Source organism: Schistocerca nitens, chromosome 11 (genome assembly GCF_023898315.1).
Source record: "Schistocerca nitens isolate TAMUIC-IGC-003100 chromosome 11, iqSchNite1.1, whole genome shotgun sequence".
NCBI classification, from domain to species: Eukaryota; Metazoa; Arthropoda; class Insecta; order Orthoptera; family Acrididae; genus Schistocerca; species Schistocerca nitens.
Window position 1 is genome coordinate 39,099,810 of NC_064624.1, and position 27,013 is coordinate 39,126,822.

The 27,013-nt window shown below is 41.1% G+C and overlaps 1 protein-coding gene across 2 annotated transcripts in view; it reads left to right on the forward strand.

The window, feature by feature from the left end:
- The window catches only part of LOC126213180 (uncharacterized), a 145,001-nt gene that overhangs the window by 110,135 nt on the left and 7,853 nt on the right, over nucleotides 1-27,013 (forward strand). For both annotated transcript variants that reach the window (XM_049940807.1, XM_049940808.1), the window contains 2 exons: nucleotides 9,314-9,400; nucleotides 16,991-17,083. In XM_049940807.1, coding sequence (XP_049796764.1) covers nucleotides 9,314-9,400; nucleotides 16,991-17,083 — 180 coding nt within the window. The remainder of the gene's footprint in view (nucleotides 1-9,313; nucleotides 9,401-16,990; nucleotides 17,084-27,013) is intronic.

The following is a 27,013-nucleotide window of genomic DNA, read 5'->3' on the forward strand; positions in this document are numbered from 1 at the left end:
TTGTTTCCATGAAAAAATTGGAAGTGTGGAGTCATTATGAGGTTACATCAAATCATTTGACATAGAAGCAATCAGTTTTTTCACAAACTAGTTTTTATTATACCCTTTTTGTTGTATAGTCTATAATTTAATTCAAAATATTGTCAAAATTTAATATTAACACCACTTCAGGGAGAAGAAGGGTTCAACAAATTTTGAATCCAGAATAAGTGGTGTATATCTGACACACATTAGTGGAAAAGGAAATGTTGAAACTTTAGGTTTTGGTGTTTTTAGTTGTTTCTACACCAGGAGGAGAAGGCAGGCTGGGACTGGGGAAAGGAACAGGAAAGGAATGATGTACAGATGCAGGAGTTAGCACAAAGTTTCACAATTTTCGACAGAACAGCCATTGGAGGATGTACATTTCATGAAACTGAAAAAAGGAGAGTCCAAGTTGCGATATCAGCAGTTATGAGGAGGACAGATTGCTACTCAATGTGTTATCTTTATGGTGAGTAGCACTCTTATCCTTTTCATTAAATTGAGTGTTTCATTTGTAAAACTGAATTACCATTTGCTATGGATGTGATGATGTGAGTGTGATGATCTTGGTTTGTTGCCATGCTACTATATACAGAGTCCTACATGTATTGTATAATGCACTGTTCTATAAAGGATATTATGGGTGGCAAGTTCTGTGTTGCATTTATTTTCTTAGAAAACTTTTGTCATGAATGAACAATCTTTCTGTAGATGTTCCCTGACCAACTAAATAACCAGTAGATTTCTGTTGTTGGTGATGTGTGATATTGCTTGTAATCCTGTTTAGTCATAGTACAAGTTGATAGTGTAGCATCACAGTCCATGGGGGCATGGGGTTTAAACAAATAGTTGTAATGTTTGCATTTACGATGTTAGTGTTTGCCTACATATGTGGAAAGAAATGATATGTAATAATAAATGTGAGCAGTATTTCTGCAGTCACTCTCATAACTTTTGGCAGCCGTGTAATGTGAATTTTAAGTTCAATGACAACAACAAGGAATTTCTTGTAATGGTGATAAATGGGTATTTTCTCACAAAATCAATGGAGCATGTTTTAAATCTTGAAATGGTCACCACCAGAGTGCAAGTAATTTATTAGTATGTGGAAAAGATGTGGAGAGAAAATTTTGGTTTATAATTGCAGTGAAAGCCATTTGTCCTTTCCTTTTTTGTGTATGTTAAGTAGGATTTCATGAATTGTTATTCATGAAATCCTACTTAGAATATCAATGGCTGGTATTGCAACAGTGACAGCAATATTTCATTTTTCTTTCCGCATTTTTTCCACCTACTAGCAATTTACTTGCATTATGTTTGTGACTATTTCAAGATTTAAAACACACTCTATTAGTCTTATAAGCAAATACCTATTGATGACCATTATCAGAAATTTCTTACTGTAGTCACTGAACTAAAAATTCACATTACAGTGGCTGCCAAAAGTTAATAGAGTGTTTGCTGAAACATGGCTTGGGTTTATTATTATGTCTCATTTCTTTTTTCATGTGCAGGCCAAGTCTTAACATTGTAAATGCAAACATTACAACTGTTTGTTTATCCCCTCCACCTATCTGGACTGTGATGCCGCACTATCAACTTGTACTACGACTTGACAGGACTACAAGCAGTATTATACATTGGAAACAATAGAGATATATTGGCTATGTAATGAGTCAGGAAACATCTGCAGGAAGATTATTTCCTCCACGACAAAAGTTTTCTAAGAGAATGATTGCAACACAAAACTTGCTGGCTGTCATATACATTACAGAACACTACACTATACAATACATGCTGGACTCAGTGTATAGTAGTATGCCAACAAAGCATCCACAGTAAATGGTATTTCACTTTTACAACTTAAACACTGATTTTAATGAAAGGTGTAAGAGTGTTACTCACCATAAAGATGACACATTGAGTAGCAATGTATCCTTTTCATTGTTGTTGGTATTCTCACCTGGACTCGTCATTGTTAAATTTAATGAAAATCACACCCTCCAATGTTCTTTTCAGTGAAAAATGTGAATTTCTTCTACTAAGCAGTCCTGAACGATTTAAAATACAAAAAATTCTGGATAAATTGGAATTTTTAATGTGTGACAAAGAAAGAGCACCACCCATATTTCTCAAAACGAAGAGCACCAATGGATGCACCTAACAGTTAGCCACACTCAAGGAATTTGCATCACTTTGATTTGATGAAGTGTTTAAGTTGTCAAATTATCACCATTAAATGTACATGTTTCATTGCGTGTAGAGTTCTGACATTGCCCCCCAGTCCTACAGGGCTGAGGTGGCAGAACTCCACACCATGGTCTAATTCACAAATGTCAGTTTGTTACCAATTCTCATCACGATTCCTATGCCGGTTCTATGGATAATGGCACAATCATTTGGTTGCCTCATGAAAAGGAGATGCGTCAGTGCGCACTACAACCTGAAATCCCATCTTTGAGTGAAGTATTAAATATTGTTCAATCTTTCAAGGTACAAGGGTTGGAACTTAAATGGTGGCAACTATTTATTCACAACCGATACAAAAGAGTTACATGTTAGCACCTGTTACTGTCCTTCAAACAGTCACCAGCATTGTGTAGAACCCGTTGCCAGGGATGTGGAAGGCATAGTATACCATTAGCAGAGCGTGTTCTGCTGATGGTGTGAATGGTGTGGTCTACTGCCTGTCATACTCTGGAACAGTTCTGAAGTGAATGCCACAAAGTGGTTCCTTCATCTTTGGAATCAAATCAAAGTCACAAGTTTTGTGTCAGCTCCCAAATCCAAGGTCCTCAGCGGTACTTTTGGGGCAGCCACCACAAATTGTATAAAGTGTGACTAGTGACCAGGATGTAGCTATGTCTGGTGGCCAAAAAATAATTAATGACAAGAATTGCGCCAGCTAGAATGAAGAGATAACTTATCTTTATTTCTGACGGAATGTGCACCAGCAATACAAGTCCAAGTAATATTCAAGAGTAATCCGTGTACTGAGCCTAGTCGAATACAATAGCAAATATCACACTGCAATAGCTCCGCTATAAACTCCACGAAAGGCTATCAATAGACAATCGACACTATACTGTCCGTCTCGGGGCCAGTGCTCCTCCTTATATGCAAAAGGCAGAGGGCGCTGTGGACCCGAGCTCAGCCATGGCGCGACCTCTTCCGCCGGCGGTAACGCCATGAGACGTTGACGGCTGAGACAGGAAATGTGGCCAGCGATGTCATGGTCAGGACGCGCGTGCACGAGTTGGTTGGTTGGTTGGTTGGTTGGTTGTTTGGGTCCGTGGATACAACAACAAGGACTTAAGTCCAGGAAGTATGGTGGATCGTACAGTACTTCCCAGTCCCATCGACCGAACAGAGCAGCCACAGCTTTTGCCGTATGTTCCCATACATTGTCTTGCAAAATGATGGGTGGGTTGCCCAGAAAGTGTCGCTGCTTCTTCCACAAAGCTAGTCACAGGAGATGCTTCAAAAATGAACAGTAATGCTGTGCATTGACGGTCTGCCATGGAATAACATAATGCATTATGCTAACGCCATCACAGTTGTACACAAGAATCACTATAACTTTCACCATACTGGGCTCTGATGCACTTTCAACTTTCGCTGTGACCTATAATGATACCATTCGCTGGATTGTTGTTTCATTTTTGGCTCATACGATGTGGCCCATGTCTCATCCAGTGTTATGATATGGTGTAAAAAAGCCTCTCCTTCACACTCATAGTGCTCCAAGTGCATCTGAGCTGTGTCTTAATGCATCCATTTCTGCATTTCCATCAAGTCATGTTGAACCCATCATGCTGCAATTTTTCACATGCAAAGGCGTTCCTTCAGGATGCAAAGCACAGTCGTATGTGCTAATCCGGTTTCATGGGCGAGCTCATGAATCATGTGGCACCAATCACTGTCCACTTACATTGCAACAGCATGCACTTCTTCTTCAGAGATGCTAGGACGACCTGCACGATGCATGTCTGCCACAGTTTACCGACCTGCATTGAAGGCTTTTACCCAATGTGCCACTGTTCTGTATGGAAATGCCAATTTTCCACATGCCTCTTGAGGACCTTGATGACACTTTCGTACTGTACAACCTCTGGCACATTCAATCTTGATCCAACTCCATTGTTCCTGTTTCAAAAACATAGTGGCACCGTTACATTAGACTGCTCACTCAGAAGTGACTGTGTTTCTCTTGATTGTGCACATGCCGGTGACGTGGTACAGGCGAGTCCGTTTGGTTGGTGGTAAGGTAGGTATGTCAACAACGTGTGCTATCGGTGACAATAGTAGATTCCATTGCATAGTGATTCCACAGCAGTGTTGCCACTGTTTAAGTTCCAACCTACGTATCTTGTGCTGCTAGTTATCAGATTGAGACTCGGTGTGACATCACTGTGGTGGCTCCTGTTCCTGGTTGTTGGGTGCTGGTCAGTTCTCAGGGAGGATGATGTGACAGCTGTACAAATGCAGCCTCCATGCCACACTGCACAGTGACATGCCAAGCGACCACCACAGCAATGGCAGCACCTCGTTCTCCTATCTCGAACTTTTTTTTTTTTTTTTTTGTGCAACATGGTAAGGCCATTTTCCTTAAGCACTTGCTGACTTGACAACAAGTGAAGGAAAAAAGGGCATCTAGTGTCTGTGTATGATTCATAGCCCCCTCCTGTGGAGATGAAGGTGGACATTAATTGTGTCTCCAGTTACTTGACATTTGGCAACCTAAAATGAGCAGTACATTCCACTTTTGGGCTATTTATGGCTCCCACTATGTATTGTCTGTGATTTGTTCCTCGATTTTTGGTAGTGGATGCTGGTACTGCACATTTGTTTGGTCTAGATGCTTTCAGTACCTTTGATTTTTCCATTTCACATAAGGTGTACCTTGTTCCCGAACATGTTCCGTACTGGCAGTTAGACTCTGTGTGTTCTGAATTTTTGTCTCTCTTCACAAGAACCTTTGTTATCAGTGGACACCGACGTGGGAGTGTGTGTTCAAGCTTTTGAAATCTACATTACATTTGGAATCTCTTTTTCGAGACCCAACTGAATGATGGTGCCAAGGACCATACAATTGACAAAGGAATTGTGATGATAATTGGTAACAAACTGACATTTGTGACCTAGACCGTGGCATGGAGTTGAGGTGCAGTGGCAGAACACAATATGCGCTACGATGACATTCTGGCTATGGACACCTCCATCACAGACTTCTTACACTTCAAGGTGAGGATGGTTCCAAATGTCCGATAGCTAATTTGCCATAAATATTCAACTTCTCTCAGCAGTGCAACTCCTGAGTTGAGAAGGAAGCACTTGTACTCTAAGCCGGCCGCGGTGGTCTCGCGGTTCTAGGCGCGCAGTCCGGAACCGTGCGACTGCTACGGTCGCAGGTTCGAATCCTGCCTCGGGCATGGATGTGTGTGATGTCCTTAGGTTAGTTAGGTTTAAGTAGTTCTAAGTTCTAGGGGACTGATGGCCACAGCAGTTGAGTCCCATAGTGCTCAGAACCATTTGAACTTGCACTCTATGCACTCAAAAAGTTTCATATTGTGTTGTATGGGTCTAAGTTCTTCCTCTTCACTGACAACAAGTCCTCGGTTTGATTGTTTAACCCTTCTGCTTTGTTGCCCAACAAAGCAGCACACTGCCTCCAGTGGTGGGTCTCGTTTCTGAGTCACTAAGAGTATGAAATTCATTTTTGGCCTACTGTGCAACAAACTGACACCAATGCGCTGTTTTGCCTTCTACGGGGTCTAGATCCTATTTTTTACTAGGGTGAACTCCTTTGTTTTCACTTTCATGTTGAGGTGCAATGTACAGTGAAAGGATGTCCTATTACAGGCTCCTGGATTGCAGCTGTTGGCACTGCTGATACGGTCTTGCATCAAGTTGTTCACCTCATTCAGCACAGCTGGCCGGACAGGCATCTGGGTACGACTTCTGATTCTTTACGTAACTCTTTTGCCTTATGTCACTACCTTTCAGTGTTTGATGATTGTGTCTTAGTTACAGATGAGTTGTTGTCTATGGTTGTGATTCTGGCTGCCTTACAGCAGAATGTGCTTCAGCTGCTACATTGGGGACATTGAGGGTTCTTGGGTACCAGGTTATTGTGTTTTGACGGGGAATCGATGCTGACATTGTACATCTTGATGCTACACAATAGACAGTACTGTGAGTGACACTCTCTTTGTGGTCTGTGCTGCAGAGTATGTGAGAATGTGTCCATATTGATTTCATGAGACCCATCCTAAATTTTTCCAGGTTTTTGATTGTCCATGCTTTTTATAAATTTCCATACGTTATTCACTGCCCTCAGACATCAGCCGCAGCTATGATTCAGGCTGTCTCGAAAGTGCTTGACAGGTGATAGTCCACAGTGTGGTGTAATGGTGAGATGGGATGTCTTGTCCACACATTTCAATGTACAAATGAAAAAGTACCTCATGGTGGCCTCCTACATAGACAAGACCTTGAGATGCTTGTCAAGTTCCTACAGGGATTGGATTCCAAACGAGATGGTTCGTGGTTGCCAGGAATGCACCCTATTGCATCTGCTCATGCCACTCAGCCAAAGCCCGAAGGCACAGCTCTCTCTGTGCTATACTACTGGCTCCACGGACTGGGCTTTGGTGTTTGGCCACAGACCAAAAAGGATTCTGGCCACGGTCCACAGCTGCCGAAGCCACTGCCACTATATTGTGCACACCAGTGGCAGGCTGACGGTGTGGCACCACTACCAGTACTGCTTAACAATACCTGCTGCCTCTGCCATCACCATCTGTCCTAGCCTCATAGAGCATCCCTGGTGTAGGGGTGAACCCACCCTCCATGTGGAGGTTGATACCTCCTGCTTTTTCTCCAGGGTCCAGCTGCCCTGATGCCTGCTGCGGGGCCTTTCCACAGTGCTTTACTGCCATTGGTGCCAGCAGGACCAGTGCCTTCAGGCCCTTTGACACTGGTGGCCCCAAATGAGATGCCAGCACCTTCACCGTAGGCACAGTTCCATCGTGTCGAGAACTGGACATTGAGATGCTACCGATACCTGTGTTACCGTTCCTCTCTTATGGGACTTCACAGGGGAGCAGACGCCACATGTGTCCGCAGCCGTACCATTTCGGCACCTGTACTCACTGATTCCAGCCCTTAATCTCCTTCCATGCCACACTCATCGTTTATGGTGTCTGTCACAGAGGCCGTGGATATTTTGAGAGTTGCCCTCATGTCCACATCATTGGAATGCTCTCTCCCCATGGAGAAGGCTGCTAGAACTCTGGATATGGTACTTGGGCACATGCTGTGGCACCAGACCCCTGGCACGCTATACTTTGTATATTCCATCAATGGCATCTGCGTGGACTGGCCACCAGAGGCCATCTGCAGTGGACCGTGTGACTTGCGCACATGCCGTGGCATCTGCCGCATAATATACTGGAGCCTTTCTCTTTATAAGCAAATTTCAGCAGACACTTGTTTTCATATTGTGTTCATACTTGCTGTCAGCAGCTGCTTATATCAGTATGTTGCTTGTTTCTATGTTTGTGTCTATGTTATAAGCTGTTGTTCACTTCTAGGCGGAAGGATAATGAACTTTGGTTAATGATGTTGTTTGCCTCTTCCAGTATGATACAAGAATAGTAGTAGTAGTAGTAGTAGTAGTAGTAGTAGTAGTAGCAGCAGCAGCAGCGGGCTATGGAATGTCTGTTACACTTTGAGGAAGGCTGTTGCATGGTGTTACTTGTATTGGATATTTGGATGCAAGTCATAATACTGATAAGCAGGTCTGTGTTACTATATCACCAGTTTAAATATACACCTGTTCTTACACCTGCAAATACTGGTCTAAAAGTAGTGTCTTTCATGGCATTTTGTGTGTGTGTAAGGTGATCACTGCAAGCAAGTGCCTTAAACAGTAGCCACCTGTCCCACACAAACTGACTGCCGCTGCGAAACTTGGCTACCACTGTTCGTAGAGACTACTCTGTTTGCGGGGCACATGCATGGGCATTGTGCAATACCTCCACTGGTGACGGACTGGCCATCACTTGGTAATAGTATGCCCTTAAGCAATATCATCACATTACACCTTGTAAGAGCAATAACTAAAATACAGGGAAAATGACTCTGGGATTTTCATTACTGTAGTGGGCATATTATTGTTTCCTTATTTGAATTGTAGTGATGGAAATATGTTGTTTTGTAATAGTGTTTTATAAATGACTAGTACAGTTAGTAAACTGTGGGCCATAATGAAACATTTTACAAAAACGAAAGAGTGTAATATACTCTGTTTACATTTCCACAGCTGATGCAGCAAATCTCTTAATTTATTATTAGGTACAAATGCTTTGACAAAGTTTCATCATTTTATAATTAATAACTGTGATCAGCTTTAATCAACTTCAGATGTGGAATGTTGATAAAAATTTAACATTATATTGTTTAACACTTTCTGAGTGACAGCTGGACATGATTTGAGCAGTTTGTGTGCCTGCATTTCTGCTTTGCAGAATTTTACGACAACAGCCCATATGTATGTAAAAAAATATCGAAAACCCAGTCAGCTGGAATTTTATCTCCAATTTATTTTATAGGCTACTGGTTTCAGCGATATGACATGATTGTCAGGCCCCTCTGTACTAGATATATGACAAACATGTATGTGACACCTGAAAATGACCAGTCTTCAAACCAGATTATGCACACGTGACATTAGCATATGATTATGTGTCAAACACAAATTGTTTGTGTAATTCTGATGGAGATTGGCTTTCTGTGGTTTCTTCAACCTATGCAACACATTCTTAGGTTTATGGATAAAACTGCAACACAAAGCTCTTTTAATGAACTCAAATCACAGATTCCACTTTACAAATGTGTAAATTCTCTGTGTGTCTCTCGTTCCTCCTCCCCCCACCCTCTCTATCCTCCTGACTCACAAAAGATGTAAACTGGGACTCAACAATAACATTTGAATTAATAGCTCTGTTGATGGTGGGACCAGTACTTCATGATAGGAGTCTCTGAATATCATAAGAATAAACCTGATGTAAACATTACATTATATATACTTCCATACGTGCTAGAATCTCGTGGGATTGCATTTCACATGCAGTGGAAGCCAAGCTGTCTCGAGTACAGTGAAGTACAATAAGAAGTATATGTTTTATGCTCATTCATTCATTGCCATGTCTGGTCAGCATTTCCAAAAAACCACAGCTGTGATAGCTTTGTCATTTCCTTCCTAAATATCCTGTACTGTGCACAGGTTGCCCAGGAGGAGGCTTGGATCTTCTTCAGCACCGCAGTTTCAAGAGGTGTCTGCGCTCACTGGAAGGGTTCCCCATTTCTTCAGGTTGGTCTTGCGTCAGGGGAGGCCCACTCTTAGTTGGTTGAGGGACCTCCATACAGGATATTGTAGGTTTGCACCAGGAGCTAGTTCTTCTTTTGATGATACCACTACAGGCAGTGAGCTCTTCCATGTTGCAAGATGAATTGCCTCTGGTGCTTCCTCCAGTGGCACAGTCCTAGGAATGAAACTCTTGCAAAATTTAAAGCATGATCTTGCTGCCTGATGACCGTACATAGGATGTCAGTGGTCATTTCCTGCTGTGTTCTCTCACTGTCTGCAGCAGCGGCCCTCCAGATGTTGGGTGGGGCTATTCCAACAATCGGATACAATTTAAGCACTGTTGTTGGCTTCAAGCATCCTGAGATGATCCTTGCAGTATCATTGACCGCAATATCGACTTGCTCAGCATGAGCTGAAGGCTTCCACACAGGAGCAGCATACTCGACAGCTGATACACAGAGCAGAAGTGCAGAAGCCCTTAGGAGGTGCAGGCTGGTTGGTTCACCAGCTGCTGCCAATCAGCTTCTTAAGTATCCCATTGTGAGCAAAGACTTCTTGTTCCACATTTAGACACTGCTGCCTGTACGTTAGAGCCCTTTCCAGTGTGACAGCTAGATAGACTGGTGTCGGGCAATGTTTCAGTTGCTCCTCATAATGTGATGTTCACCTTTTGCTGCGCTTTGCTGTTTCATAAGTGGAAGATGCTCACTTGAGTTTTACTGGGATTGGGCTTCAGGTGGTTGTCATCATAGTACTTGGAGAGTTCATCCATTGTTAGAGACAGTTTTCCCTCTACTTATTTAAAGGTTATCCACTGAACAGCTACTGCTGGTTTATAATCATAGATGAAGAGCCTAGTACTCGCTGGTAGTGGCTGAGCATTTGTGTAGATATTGTACAGTGCTGGAGCATGCACACTGCCTTGGGGGAGACCTTTAACAGTTTCCTATGGTTCACAGTGTGATATGCAGCTGTTAGATCAACAAAAGCGACTTCAATAATCTCACAACTCTCAAAACCATCCTCGATGTGCTGGGTTAGATTCGAGATTTGACTGCTGCATGATTTGCCAGCATGAAAGCCTGCTTGTTGTGAGATAGACTTCACTTTGAGGGTGGCACTTATTTGGTTAAGTACCAGCCATTCTAATATCTTGAAGGTGTGTTTTATGATGTATCACTCGCACACTGACTCAACGATAATACAGGACAACAGTTTTACCAGCACATTAAACTTGGACAGCACTGGCCAGTTAGCTGGCCCAACTAAACAGTAGTGATGTGAACATTGGCAGTTATGATGTAAAATCAGATGAGCAGACAAAAAATATGGCTTTGAGTGTCATTTAATTTTTGAATAGAATGAAATAATACACAGCAAAACTCTGACAGTATGCTTCTTACAAGACAATACGGAAAACATAACATAATGTTGACAGTAGCTAACATAGTGATGTACAACTTAAACACAGGGCAATTTTTCTGCACCAGCTATGTATAATGTAATAGTGTATTGCAGGGATTTCACCATATAGTTAAAATAGTGTACAGTTTAGGAACTGTTATTAGCTATGTTGATAACAAGGCATTCAACCAGAGAAACCATGAAGCCATTCAAGCATCACTATTTTCCTCCATTTTTTGTGCATGCTTTTCTGCATCCTGCCAGCATTCAACATTGACATATGACAAAGCTTCGTACATTTATTCCAGTACATCTGGGAGCTTAAATTTCATGTTATTTCTCACAAAATAACCTTTAACTCAATTCTGTTTAGATTGCAGTGGTATGGTGGCAGCTATAATAATGCAGCAGTTGTATGATATGCACAGTGTCATGGAAACTATTGTTTTCCATATTTCTAACAAAGCTTATCACTCTGGCTTGTTGAGATCAAATGTGTAATGTAAAATGGTGGATTTAGTCCCAATAAAGAGAATTTGATTTTTCATTTTTGTCCCAAAAATTTATTTATAGTGTGTTCTTAATTTAAACACTCTTTAATAGCAAGTTTTATGCAAAATATCGATAATTACAGTTTTATATTTGCAATGAAAACTGGAATATGTGTGGTTAGAAACAAGAAGAAAAGAAGGGAAGTGATGATTAGATGAGTGTTAAATAGTATACATTTGATGAATTTTATATTTAAATGATCTAGGAGAATTCTATATTTAATTAATCTATGTAATCAAATTGAACTGGGGGGGGGGGGGGGGGGGTCAGTGAAAAGAGAAAGACTAGAGCAAGCTTCACACCAGTGATCAGTACAACATCCAGCCACAATTCTTTAAGGCTAGCGATTCAGCCATGCAGTTCATTCACAAATATGCCTTAACTTCTGTAAATAAAATCCCTCAGAAAACTTCAAAGCCAATTTCCTCTCTGAACTTGTGAAAAGTGTTAAGAACGACCAGTTTTTGGCCACTTTTTAAAGGTGTTCTGTTTGTCTAGTTTAGTATGGAGCAGGAAATTGCATGAGCAATTTTCACTGTATATACAAACATCAAAAAAAGTTTTGCATCACCTCGGTTGCCAGAACTCCTGAAGATAGATGTTGGCTGTGGATATTGTACTACAGACACAGTCCCTTCACTATTCAGAGATGTCACTAAATCTGCTCAAAGATGTAAACAACTGTGCATGAGCAGCGCCTATTAAATGGAGGGGGTCCGACAGCCCATCAGTTCCAATAATTCCACCAGGAATGACGTACACGACTCGTGTTGTTTGTAGTTCAGCCATACCTAGACAGTCAATAACATGGTTCGATCACATCCAAATTGTTACTGCGTGCCAAGAAGGGCTCTCAACAAGGGAAGTGTCCAGGCATCTTGGAATGAACCACAGTGATGTTGATCGAACGTGGAGAAGATACAGAGATAATTGTCAATGACATGCCTCGCTCAGGCCACCCAGGGGCTACTCCTGCAGTGGATGACTGCTACCTACGGTTTATGGCTTGGAGGAACCCTGACAGCAACACCACCATGTCGAATAATGCCTTTCTTGCACCCACAGGATGTCATGTTACGACTAAAACTGTGCGCCATAGGCTGCATGATGCGCAACTTCAGTCTCAACGTCCATGGCAAGGTCCATTTTTGCAACCATGACACCATGCATCGCGGTACAGCATGCCGAATGGACCGCTCAGGATTGTCATTACATTCTTTTCACCATTGAGTGTTGCATATGCTTTCAGCGAGACAACTATTGAAGGCCTGTTTTGAGGCAATCCGATCAGGTTGAATGCCTTAGACATACTGTCCAGCAAGGTGGAGGTCCCTCAAGTTTTGGGGTGGCATTATGTGTGGCCGACGTACTCCGCTGGTGGTCATGGAAGACGCCATAATGACTGTATGATACGTGAATGCCATCCTCCGACCCATAGTGCAACCATATTAGCAGCTTATTGGCAAGGAATTCATCTTCATGGATGACAATTTACGCCCCTATTGTGCACATCTTGTGAATGACTTCCTTCAGGATAATGACACTGCTTGACTAGAGTGGTCAGCATGTTCTTCAGACATGAACCCTATTGAACAAGACACGGGATTTATGGACAACATGACCCACCAACTACTCTGAGGGATCTATGCCGAATTGCTGTTGAGGAGAGGTACAATATGGACCAACAGTGCCTTGATGAACCTGTGGATAGTATGCAATGACGAATACAGGCATGCATCAATGCAAGAGGACGTGCTACAGGGTGTTAGAGGTACCAATGTGTTCAGCAGTCAGGACCACCACCTCTGAAGGTCTCGCTGTATGATGATACAACAAGCAACATGTGGTTTTCATGAGCAATAAAAAGGGCGGAAATGATGTTTATGTTGATCTCTATTCCAATTTTCTGTGCTGGTTCCATAACTCTCAGAACCAAGGTGATGCAAAACTTTTTTTGATGTGTGTATTAACAGCACAACAATTAGAGTACAACTAGTGTGTACAGAGACTGTGGTGGTACACAATTTTTGCAATAAAAACTACAGAGCTGAAATGTATTTAAGAAATATGAGGGTGGCGTGCATGCAAATTTCTCAGAATCATTATGAGAGGTCACCGCTAGCCCAACGAGTTGTTTACATGATATTCATTGTACTGTTGCATGTAAACACATGCCACATAAGTGCTTTTGGAAGAGAGCTGTGGCAGTGATGTGGCTTTGTTGTTGTTTCCACGTAGTGATTTGTGAAGATAGAAAAAAATCAAGATTTAAGCAGTGATTAAGTATTTCATAAAGAAAGGTATGAAAGGAAACAACATTCATGCTGATTTCCAGAATACATGGTGGGGGGCAGGAAGGTGGGTGGGGGGCAGCCTCTGCTCCTTTATATTAAACTGTGGACAAATGAATTTAAATTTTGTCAGGAGAGCTTAGATGATGATCTGCGCAGTGGTCATCCAAGATGTGTCACTACTCCAGAAATCATTCCAAAAGTGCACAAAATGGTCATCGAGGATTGCCGATTGAAGGTGTGTGAAATTGCTCATGCTTGCCAAATGTCATCTGAAAGGGTGTATCACATTTTAATTGAATAATTAGAAATGAAAAAATTATCTGCAAGATGGGTGCCGCGACTCTTGATGCTGGTTCAAAAATGCATGAGAATGGACATATCGGAAGAATGTTTGGCCTGTTTTAGCAGAAATGAAAAAGATTTCTTGCACCGGTTTGTGACCACAGATGGAACTCTGGTGCACTACTATACCCCAGAGACAAAACAGCAGTCAAAGCAGTGAAAATACGTTGATTCTCCACCACCAAGGAAAGCAAAGACTATCGCTTCACCGGGAAGGGGAATTCTGTTTGTAGATTATCTACCCACTGGGCAAACAATTACTGGAGAATACTATGCTAACCTCCTGGGCAAATTGCAATAAAAGTTTTGCAAAAAAGGCTAGATTTAGTAAGGGAAAGTCATCTTCCATCAATACAATGCGCGCACGCACACGTGCCGTTGCCAGGGCAAAATCACATGAACTGAGGTATGAATTGTTGCCACACCTGCCTTATTCACCTGATATTGCTTCATTAGACTTCCATCTCTTCCCAAAAGTGAAAATTTTTCTTGGAGCACGAAGTTTCACTTCAAATGAAGAACTGATAGCCAGAGTTGACATCTATTTTGCAGGCCTGAGGAAACTCATTTTTGAGAGGGGATCAAGGCACTGGAACAATGTTGGACCAAGTGCATTAATCTACAAGAAGAGTACATTGAAAAATAAAAATAGTTTTGGTGATATAAGTACTTTTTTCTGTTCTGTTCCAAGAACTTTTCAAGCCATCCTTGTATGTTGATGGCAGTTAATACAACAGAAGATCTTGAAGTTTCATTTACAGTAACCTAGCAATAGGATATCTAATACATAAGTAGGACCTGCTTCCAAGAGAGTAAGAACACCAGTGTACATGTTCTATGGCTGCAGACTAATCATCGCGTTTGTATTTGTTTGCATCAAGTTTGGTCGTATGATGAACAAAGTGTAGCACAAAGTAAATATGTACGCTGTGGTCCATGTTTTCTTTGCCTTCTCCTATTTTATCTTCATAATTGAGCAAACACTGTAGATACATCATCTATTTGTGTGAATTTGTCAATCCGATTGTTCCTGTTTCAGCAGTTGGCAAAGGAAAAGAAATTGAAATAGTCTGCTGTGTATACTTTTCTAGAATAGAGTATACAGTAGTAAGTCACCACTATCAGTGCAGTATCAGCTGAAGAGTTTCAGAAAAGTACTTTTGTCTTGTATTTTCTAATCCTGCACAAACGTGGAATTTCTCATACTATGACCATTGAAAATTAGAGCTGAACATTTATGTCAGAGCCTCAAATGTAGGCACTGAGCATAGCCCCCCACCCAACATTCTTTTCATAACAGCTAGAAATAATCATGTATACATCAAACAGTGTTGTATGGAAGTTATAAAATGGGAATGTATAGAGATAACTCTGTCCTCAATAACCTATCAGAATAGAAACTTGATGGCTTGTAGGGTCATACCTTTGGCAGATCTCTGGAAGATTTACTTAAGATATTATTGAAAATGAAGCAGGTATGTATTTCTCTGGTAACAACATCAACGACTTAACATTCAGTTAATTTTGTCTGCCATTAGTTCTGGCTTGAGCAGTTACAGAAACTTAAGGGGCCACTCCGAAGATTATAACAATGGGGAGGTCATTATTCAGTGGATTGAAACAAACCACTTACAACTGATTGACAGTGTCAAACTCCCTGTGTCATTTAAAAATCCGAGATGTTGAAGAGATTACAACTTGGAGCATAAAATATGTTGCACATCTATATCAAACAACCAAAACAGGAAAAATATTTTCAAGTAATGTACATGTTCATCTGCAAATGTCAGATTTTCACGCAGGTATAAAATCCAGAAAGCAAACCAGAAGATGTTCCTTAGCATAATAGATAAAATAGTACTGAAATAACACCAGCAACAAAGTTCTAAGACAGTCCATTCCAAGAGGCTGTAGGTGCAATTAGCTCAAGGGTTTATCATGAGAAATGGAACACAAGCTATAAAGATATGTATAACTATTTAAAGCTAACCACTTTGTGCATACAGGTAGTACTAGCTAACTGTTAATCAACTCAGTACAGATTGCCAAAACAGCAAGTTGTATTAGAAAGGCAATGGAAGAACTGTAAATGGGAAGAGCAATTGAATCTTTGAGATATCTCAACTGCAACACTTCATAATCTACAGGAGGATGTTCCTACCACTGCCAGCCAAATAGCCAGGCTCTCCTGGAAAACAGCACACCTAGACTGAAATCCTCCAAATTATACTTCAAAATATATAGGAACAATGAAGAAGAAGAAGAAATACTAATACTTGGAACTCCTTCAGTACAGAAGAGCCAAACAGGGCACTTAACAGGAGCAAAGTGAAGAAGGCTCAAAGACTTATATGATATTCTAGTACAACAAATTAAGTGTTTTGGAGCTAAAATATAACAATGGGTGCTTGAACTCGTTGTGAATTGCTTCATCTTCAACCAACACATTAACATCTGGAAGCAGACATGGGTAATAGCAATCTTAAAACAAGGAAAGCCAGTTAATAATCCTGGAAGCTCCTGACTCCACCTCACCCCCCCCCCCCCCCCTTCAGCCCCACTCCCTCTGCTGCCTCACATCTGTAAAATCTATGAGAGAATTCTTCAGGCACAAAAGCACCATGTAACCCTTGAAATTGTGATGAAATCCAACCAACCAACTAATGTGAGTATTCCTGCCCTGACTGCCCCAAGCCTCAAGAGCCCCTTGTTAGCAACTTTTAATCAAACTGATGGTACCTAGCTCTGAACTAAACTAGTCTAACTGGTAATCTCTTTTTGTGATATTCTTATTTGCCTTTTTTCTGTTTGCTTTAAGCTTTTCATGCAGAAGTGTTGTATTCCCACAACTTATACTGTTTTTAATTTGTAATAACCCGATATGTTTGATTTTAGTGAAAGAAATTGTCAGAAGTTTTGCCATTAGTACATTAATCAGGTTTTTTATATAAAAATATCTGAAAAACATTCATTGACATTTCCATTTTGGCTTCTGTTCCAGATTTACCACACTTCATTAAAAACGGATTTGCTTGTGGATTCCCTAAAGACTGGGAACTGTTAAGAAGAAAGTGGATCATGTTTTTAAAAGCAGGTATGTTAAGCCTCTTTGTGAATCAAGTACTAACCTGTGCTTGAAAGAAACATGATCTCTTTTTGTAATTATTTGACGAAGAAAAGAGAGGTGCTATCTCCAGTAAAGACAGATAACATGTACAGACTTATCATAGCAAAGAAACATGCTTCATCTGTTTCTACCATATTTTACAAATACAATGTATGGTTAAAAGGCTCTGACAGTGGGAGGAGGATTGGGGGGGGGGGGGGGTGGAGGAGAAGACTTTGTAGTTTCATCTTCTTTTTTCTTTGAAAACTAGTTGTATCTTGTAACTAATATAGTCACTTATTCAAACTGAAATTTTATCCTGCATTAGTCTAGAATTATTTTAGTTTCTTTGTTGTGCTGTATTATTTGTGTTTATGCCTTGCATTATCATGGATGAGTCTGAAAATGAAAGAAGATGGTGAAATCTGGTAATGGCACATTGCCTATTCCTCTCAAATAACACTAAGGGGACTACTATATTTTGTATTTTGGGGGTGGGTGGATGGGTGAGGGGGATATCAACATAAGCAATATCAAAGGACCTCACAATGTTAATCTATTAATTGTAAAATGTAAATATGTTTAAACAATTCATTTATATACATAAGATTAATGATGTACATCCAACCCAAGATACTTCAAACCTCATTGAAAGTAGTGTTCCATCACACACCCAACCTCCTCAGCATTATAGTCCATTCCTGTACCATTCTTAATCCCAATCACATCCCTGTGGGAGGCTTCGGTGCAAGAGCTGCCCAGTCCCTCACCCAGCACTTCCTATTGTAGTCCTGTCACAGGCTTATCATATCCCTTCAGAGGCTGCCTTGCTGTGACAGCAGCCACCATCATATACGAGCTCTGCTGTGATTGTTGCAGAGCTTTTTATATTGTTGTAGTTGCCAACCAGCTGTCCGCCAGGATGAATGGCCACCGCCAAATTGTGGCCGAGAGCAAAGTAGAGCTCCCTGTGGCGCAACACGCAGCTGAACATAACGTGCTTGAGTTTCATGGCTGCTTCACAACCCAAGCTTTCTGGATCCTCCCCTCCACCACCAGCTTTTCTGAAGAGCACAGATGGGAGTATCCTTACAACACATACTCTGCACCTGAAGTTATTCTGACCTAACCCTGTGGCAACATACCGTTCCCACACCCTCCATCTAACAGTTTTCACCTCCTCTATTCTCTCACCTCATCCCTATTCTTGTCTCCCAACCTCTTTGTTTGGCACCCTCTGCCAACACACCCACCCATCTTTCCCATTCCCCACTTCTCTCCCTTTTTGCTCCATGTTTCCACCCAACTCCCTGCCTCACAGCCTCCCAAAGCAACACTTGCCACTAGCCTAGTCCCCTGCATGGCCTGCCAGACAGGCTTATCTCTCCTCCCACATGTACACTGCTATCTCTTTCACTTCCCTTTCCCTGCCCCCTCCAGACTGCTGCTTCTCTCTTCTACGTGACAGTTGCATTCTGGCAGGAGCTGCCACGGATGGCAGTCAAGATGTGGGCATCAGGTGTGCCTACTTGTGTGAATGAATGTGTGTGCGTGTGTGTTTACTTTTCAGACAAAGACTGTTGTTGAAAGCTAATGTGTAAATGTCATGTAGTTATGCCTGTTTGCAACTTAACGCATCATCTTTACAGTAAATAGCATTCTGTCCTTTCGATATATTGTTGATATTCCAGCCTGGAGTTTTCATTGTTTAAAATTAATGCTTTAAATGTAACAGTATACTTGCACTATACTTTCACCTATACCCTTCATCTTTTTCTGATGAAGATGGTGTCTGAAAGCTTACGTGTAACTGTCTTTTAATTGTACCTTTCTGCAACACAATGTTTCACCTTTACAATAAGTAGCAATCTATCTTTTCCTACATTGTTGATATTCTGACCTGAAGTTTCCTTGTTTGATATATTAAATTTAGTTATGATTACTTTAATTAATTAATATATTTAAAGAATAATTATTTTAAATGATACATTTCTGATGGTTTGTGATTTCAACTGTCCTTCAGTAGCAATATTCTGTTGTCATATCCTCACTTTACCCTTCCTGTTTGTTTCTTTTCTATGGGTCAGAGCACATGGCTCTGGCAGCTGTTTCAAATCCCGTATAGTTTGTCGTTGCTGTATCTGTTGCCTCACATTTTTGTAATGGTCTCTACAGTTATGAATGCTGTCTTGCGTTGTTTTTGCAGTGATTTTCATAAAAAGTTATTATTTTAATGGAAAATGGAAACCCAACAAGAATCTTCTACCAGTGATGTTATGGGTGGAAACATCAAAACTACAACTTTTCATGACACTTTCTCAATTTATGAAGAAAAAGGTGTGATCACCAACAATCATTCTGTCTATGTGAGTCCTGTAGAGATAGCTAGGGGTCAAGCAATTGCAGAGCAGGTTACTGAAATTATGAATGATAATTTCATAGTAAATAACGGAGATATGACATTATACACTGAACCTAACAAACAAGATCATTATGAAGAGGTATGTGGTTGGTCTCTCTCTCTCTCTCTCTCTCTCTCTCTCTCTCTCTCTGGTTTGATTCCCACTGTTAAATTTTTTACCTCTCCTTGCATTGCTATTGCCCATTGTTGTAATGTTCTCTCCATCAGCTGTTCATAGCAGCCCACTGCACCCTGAAACCCTTCGTATGTTTCATAGCTGTTGAATGCAACTATGTTATTTTTAATAACAGGGATTTCCATTTTGGACGAGCATCAGCAAAATCATTGACTTTCTTCATATTGGTCAAGGGCATGACAGTATGAGAGGAATATCCTTTGATATTTTAGGCACCTGTAAGGGATATCCACATGCTACTACTCAAAAAACTTCAGCCAAATCAGTGAACCCTATCCTGCACCTTCTCCTTTGCAAGATTGAGTACAGACACTAGATTCCCTCTGTTGATCAAGAACTGTTCAGTCACTTCTCCTCACCTTGTATGCCAAATATTATTGCTGAAAAGTTCTTTCACAATCAACATTCACATTTCATGTATGAGAATGGTCTACTGCAGTTAGGGTAAGTTAGCAAAGATACAGAACAAACCTTTTAAAAATGATCTGTATCAGAATTAACACAAGCACTTTTTCAAGACCAGTGATCATTTCTGGAATGCAGTATTTGTTATAGTCTACATTTGACCATAATAGCTTCACTTCATCTTCTCTCCGCTTTTCAAGTTGTCTGTTTTCCACTGCAATGTTCTCTTTGTCTGCAGGGTTGTAGTGCCACATCCATTGAAGCATTACAGACTAGTTTGTAACTAAAAAAATAGACACAAGATAGTACAGAATCACTGTTAATGTGTAGTGCAGGTAGAGTTCAATAACTAATGAAAAAACTTAATACAGTAAGTTTAGAAGTAGACCTACAAAGCATGTAATAGAAAATGGTGCAAGTTGACAGCTGAGCCGTAGAACAGTTTAGTTTTCCTATTCAGATCACTTCTTGACTACAGCTGGATGGAGAGCTGAAGACAAACAGAAAGGACTGAGTCCCTGTTTTGTATTTTGCTCCTAAATACATTAAAAATTGTGACATGTTTGAAATTAAAGTTTACAATCAGTGTTTGTTACCAGTTTTGTCATAAAGCAGTGGCACATGGCCATTAAATTAAAAAACCTTTCAAACACTCGAGGGTGGTCCATCGAGCAATAAGGAGATACACATTGGGAATTACTATAAGATAAGAAAAAACATACCAATGGCTCAGGGAACAGACTTCAGTGGAAGATTAATTTGATAATGCTAACAAAAATGAAATTGAATTGGACAGGACTTGTAGCCACACAATTTGATTGCAGATGGACTGAGCAAGCTACTTGCCGGACTCTGCTAGACTAAGAACAGAGATGCTGAACTTGTAGATAATGGATAGGTAACGTTAAAAGACTTGCAACAACACCATGGAAGCATATGGCAGAAATGGTGGTGTGTTAAGTCATAAATATCTTAGGATTTTTCACCAAATTGATATTTGGAATTTTATTTTTGAATTCATTTTCTCTCTTTACTCTTGTTTTGGTTGTGTTCAACTTTTATTGTCAACAAGGCTTCGGTATTTGTTTAAATCTAGTGATTTCATGACAATTGACCAAACATCAATAGTGAAACACATTGGGTCTGTGCCACTTCTCACTACTTTGTCACCTCTCAGCACAGTGTTTGGCACATAAATCACTAAAATGATTTCTAACACTCTCCAATACTGGATAATAATGCAATAATGGAAGGAGTAAAGAAACTACACTGCTGAGGTAAGAATATGGAGCTGCCCAGGACAGTGTAGCTGTGCATGTATACGTGTTGCTTTTGGTTGCTTGAACATACTGTATCAGGTGTTGGCTTTGACTTGCGATGTAATGATGTTATGAAGTGCAATGTCATACAAGCATGAACAGAGAGAGAGAACAGAACATAGGATATATTTATTTAGGAATTCGTTCAGTTTTATTTTTTATAATTTAATTTAGGAATTACAAACATCAAAAAAAGTTTTGCATCACTTCGGTTCCGAGAGTTCTGGAACCTGTACAGAAAATTGGAATAGAGATCAAGATAAACATCATTTCTGCCCTTTTTATTGCTTATGAAAACTACACATTGCATGTTATACCACCATACAGCAATTTGTTGTCCTGGAAGATGAATGCCTTACCAATATGCTGCCAATATGGTTGCGCTATCAGTCAGAGGATGCCATTCATGTATCGTACAGTAATTACAGCACCTTCCATGAGCACCAGCAGCGTTCACGAGCCCCACATAATGCCACCCAAACTCAGCAGGGAACCTCCACCTTGCTACACTTGCTGGACAGTGTGTCCAAGGTGTTCAGACTGACTGGGCTGCCTCCAAACACGTCTCCGGTGATTGACTGGTTAAAGGCATATGCAACACTCGTCGGTGAAGAGAAGGTGATGCCAATCCTGAGCAGTCCATTCAGCATGTTGTTGGGCCCATCTGTACTGTTCTGCATGGTGTCGTGGTTGCAATGATGGACTTCGCCATAGATGTTGGGAGTGAATGCTGCACATCATGCAGCCTATTGCACAGTGTTTGAGTCGTAACATGACGTCCTGTGGCTGCCTGAAAAGCATTATTCAACATGGTGACATTGCTGTCAGGGTTCCTCAGAGCCATAATCATTTGGTAGCAGTCATCCACTGCAGTAATAGCCCTTGGGCAGCCTGAGCGAGGAATGTCGTCCACAGTTCCTGTCTCTCTGTATCTCCTCCATGTCCGAACAACATCACTTTGGTTCACTCCAAGACCCCTGGACATTTCCCTTGTTGAGAGCCCTTCCTGGCACAAAGTAACAATGCAGACATGATCAAACTGTGGTATTGACTGTCTAGGCATGGTTGAACTACAGACAGCACGAGCCATGTACCTCCTTCCTGGTGGAATGTCTGGAACTGATCGGCTGTCGGGCCTCCTCCATCTAATAGGCACTGCTCATGCATGGTTGTTTACATCTTTGCGTGGGTTTAGTGACATCTCTGAACAGTCAAAGGGACTGTGTCTGTGCTACAATATCAACAGTCAACGTCAATGTTCATGAGTTTGAGGAACTGGGACGATGGCTGTATTTTAACTTATTGAATTTTGTCAAAGTGTTAGCCCCAGAACTATTTATGGTGACCATACAGATAATAATCCCATAGTGTCCCACATTTTCTTTTACCTCTTTGCTGGAATTGGTTTTATTATCTTTGTGTTAGATACAAAAGAAACAACTGATCAGTTTGCCACATAAATCTGTAATATTCTGTGTGATGCGAGCATGTAGTGTTGTTTACATGAACCAATGGTTGTTGAAAGAAAATAAATACTTAATGCCCTCAACTTACGACTTAATCAGTCACACACACACACACACACACACACACACACACACACACACACACACACACACACTCTTCACACACACACACACACACTCTTCATGAAGCCAAGTGATCAATTACGTGCACTGAGATGTGTTACTCCATTTTTAATGATATTGCATTATCCCTTCAAACATTTATGAAATCATTCTCCCCCCCCCCCCCCCCCGCAACATACATTCTAATGTCCAGTAAATGATAACACCTGAATCATATTGCACATAGGACCTGGAGATGATAGTGCTGGCCAGGATCGACTATGAAAACTCTGCTGCAAGATACGACATAATTTATTTAACCATGAGCTGCAATGTCAAAGTGCTGTGATGCTCCCAGATTTACCCTCTTCAGGTGTGTGGTCTACTGGCATTTCCATTGATGTCGGAGGGTTGCGGGGGCAAGATGGCTGTTTGATATCCTTGTCTCATGTTGCTGACACTGTTTACCTCACTTGGCAGTGCATGGCTAAGTTAGCATTATGTGACCCTTAGTGAGCAGTGCCAGTGTTGCATAAACCACTGAATTCTCATAGGCAGCCACTGCTACTGGTTTAGAAACTCACCCTAATGTGTAATGATCGCTGCTATACCTCCGTGGTTGTGAACTGCTGCCCTCCAAGGCAGAAGTCTGGTGATGCATTGGAGCTCAGAGCCTAGGGGTGGCTCATCTGTTGTGTCATTCCGAGTCTACAGGTGCAGACATAAAACTGTGAGTTGGTCTGGTGGAGGTGGCTGCCCAGATTGGTATCGGCTGCTGGCTGGCCTGTAATATGATGGATAATTGCACCGAATTGATGTCGTTGAAGGTGCTGCCAGACTGTGCATAATTGTGTTAGAAATATAGAGTATTTATGGCAATTAATAACACTCTCATGGTGCCGTTGCCTTGATCCCAGGCACATACATATCGACATCTCAGTGTCTCAGTGCTGTGGAAATACTATGCAGGCTGGTTTGTTGTTGTGTGGCCTTACACCACAGTGTACAGACAGGCTCACTTGTGAAATTACATGTCACCCCCTCTGTGCTTGACTGCTTGCCTTGCATACGGCTATAGTGGAGCTGCTTTTAATTCAGTGATGCACAAAATTTACTGAAGGCATTACAGTATTGTTGTGTTACGTACTGATACTTATAATTATACATAATATAAATGGATAGATAAAAAATCTTGTTACTGAAGGCAGCAGGGGAACACACGTAAGAAAGGTATTATGTAGGCAAGCTTTAGGCAGAGGGCTGAAGGAAAAAGACCTGGTGAGGTTTAGGAAAAGAGATAGAGTTCAGAAAAATCAGCCAGAACCCCAGGTCAGGGAAGACTTACTGGCCGGGATAAGGAAAGACTACAATATATTTTCAAAAAATTATTATTTTCATTATTATAGTTTTACATCCCCCCCATGAACAATAGACCTTGCTATTAGTGGGGAGGCTTGTGTGCCTCAGCGATACAGATGGCCGTACCGTAGGTGCAACCACAACGGAGGGTTATCTGTTGAGAGGCCAGACAAACGTGTGGTTCCTGAAGAGGGGCAGCAGCCTTTTCAGTAGTTGCAGGGGCAACAGTCTGGATGATTGACTGATCTGGCCTTCTAACAATAACCAAAACGGCCTTGCTGTGCTGGTACTGCGAACGGCTGAAAGCAAGGGGAAACTACAGCCATAATTTTTCCTGAGGGCATGCAGCTTTACTGTATGGTTAAATGATGATGGCGTCCTCTTGGGTAAAATATTCCGGAGGTAAAATAGTCCCCCATTCGGATCACCGGGCGGGAACTACTCAAGAGAACGTTGTTATCAGGAGAAAGAAAACTGGCATTCTACAGATCGAAGCGTGGAATGTCAGATCCCTTAATCGAGCAGGTAGGTTAGAAATTTTAAAAAGAGAAATGGATAGGTTAAGGTTATATATAGTAGGAATTAGTGAAGTTCACTGGCAGGAGGAGCAAGACTTTTGGTCAGGTGAATACAGGGTTATAAATACAAAATCGAATAGAGGTAATGCAGGAGTAGGTTTAATAATGAATAAAAAAATAGGCGTGCGGGTAAGCTGCTACAGACAGCATAGTGAACGCATTATTGTGGCCAAGATAAACACAAAGCCCATACCTACTACAGTAGTACAAGTTTATATGCCAACTAGCTCTGCAGATGATGTAGAAATTTATGAAATGTATGATGAGATAAAAGAAATTATACAGGTTGTGAAGGGAGACGAAAATGTAATAGTCATGGGTGACTGGAATTCGAGAGTAGGAAAAGGGAGAGAAGGAAACATAGTAGGTGAATATGGATTGGGGGGAAGAAATGAAAGAGGAAGCCATCTGATAGAATTTTGCACAGAGCATAACATCATCATAGCTAACACTTGGTTCAAGAATCATAAAAGGAGATTGTATACATGGAAGAATCCCGGAGATACTGAAAGGTATCAGATAGATTATATAATGGTAAGACAGAGCTTTAGGAACCAGGTTTTAAATTGTAAGACATTTCCAGGCATAGATGTGGACTCTGACCACAATCTATTGCTTATGAACTGTAGATTAAAACTGAAGAAACTGCTAAAATGTGGGAATTTAAGTAGATGGGACCTGGATAAACTGAAAGAACCAGAGGTTGTACAGAGTTTCAGGGAGAGCATAAGAGAACAATTGACAGGAATGGGGGGAAGAAATACAGTAGAAGAAGAATGGGTAGCTGTGAGGGATGAAATAGTGAAGGCAGCAGAGGATCAAATAGGTAAAAAGACGAGGGCTAGCAGAAACCCTTGGGTAACAAAAGAAATATTGAATTTAATTGATGAAAGGCGAAAATATAAAAATGCAGTAAATGAAGCAGGCAAAAAGGAATACAAACGTCTCAAAAATGAGATCGACAGGAAGTGCAAAATGGCTAAGCAGGGATGGCCAGAGGATAAATGTAAGGATGTAGAGGCTTTTCTCACTAGGGGTAAGATAGATACTGCCTACAGGAAAATTAAAGAGACCTTTGGAGAAAAGAGAACCACTTGTCTGAATATCAAGAGCTCAGATGGAAACCCAGTTCTAACCAAAGAAGGGGAAGCAGAAAGATGGAAGGAGTATACAGAGGGTCTATACAAGGGCGATGTACTTGAGGACAATATTATAGAAATGGAAGAGAATGTAGATGAAGATGAAATGGGAGATACCACACTGCGTGAAGAGTTTGTCAGAGCACTGAAAGACCTGAGACAAAACAAGGCCCCGGGAGTAGACAACATTCCATTAAATCTACTGACGGTCTTGGGAGAGCCAGTGCTGACAAAACTCTATCATCTGGTGAGGAAGATGTATGAGACAGGCGAAGTACCCTCAGACTTCAAGAAGAATATAATAATTCCAATCCCAAAGAAAGCAGGTGTTGACAGATGTGAAAATTACCGAACTATCAGTTTAATAAGTCACAGCTGCAAAATACTAACACGAATTCTTTACAGACGAATGGAAAAACTGGTAGAAGCCGACATTGGGGAAGATCAGTATGGATTCTGTAGAAATATTGGAACACGTGAGGCAATAATGACCTTACGACGTATCTTAGAAGAAAGATTAAGGAAAGGAAAACCTACTTTTCTAGCATTTTTAGACTTAGAGAAAGCTTTTGACAATGTTGACTGGAATACTCTCTCTCAAATTCTAAAGGTGGCAGGGGTAAAATACAGGAAGCAAAAGGCTATATACAATTTGTACAGAAACCAGATGGCAGTTATAAGAGTCGAGGGGCATGAAAGGGAAGCAGTGGTTGGGAAGGGAGTGAGACAGGGTTGTAGCCTCTCCCCAATGTTATTCAATCTGTATATTGAGCAAGCAGTAAAGGAAACAAAAGAAAAGTCTGGAGTAGGTATTAAAATCCATGGAGAAGTAATAAAAACTTTGAGGTTCGCCGATGACAGAGACAGCAAAGGACTTGGAAGAGCAGTTGAATGTAATGGACTATGTCTTGAAAGGAGGATACAAGATGAATATCAACAAAAGCAAAACGAGG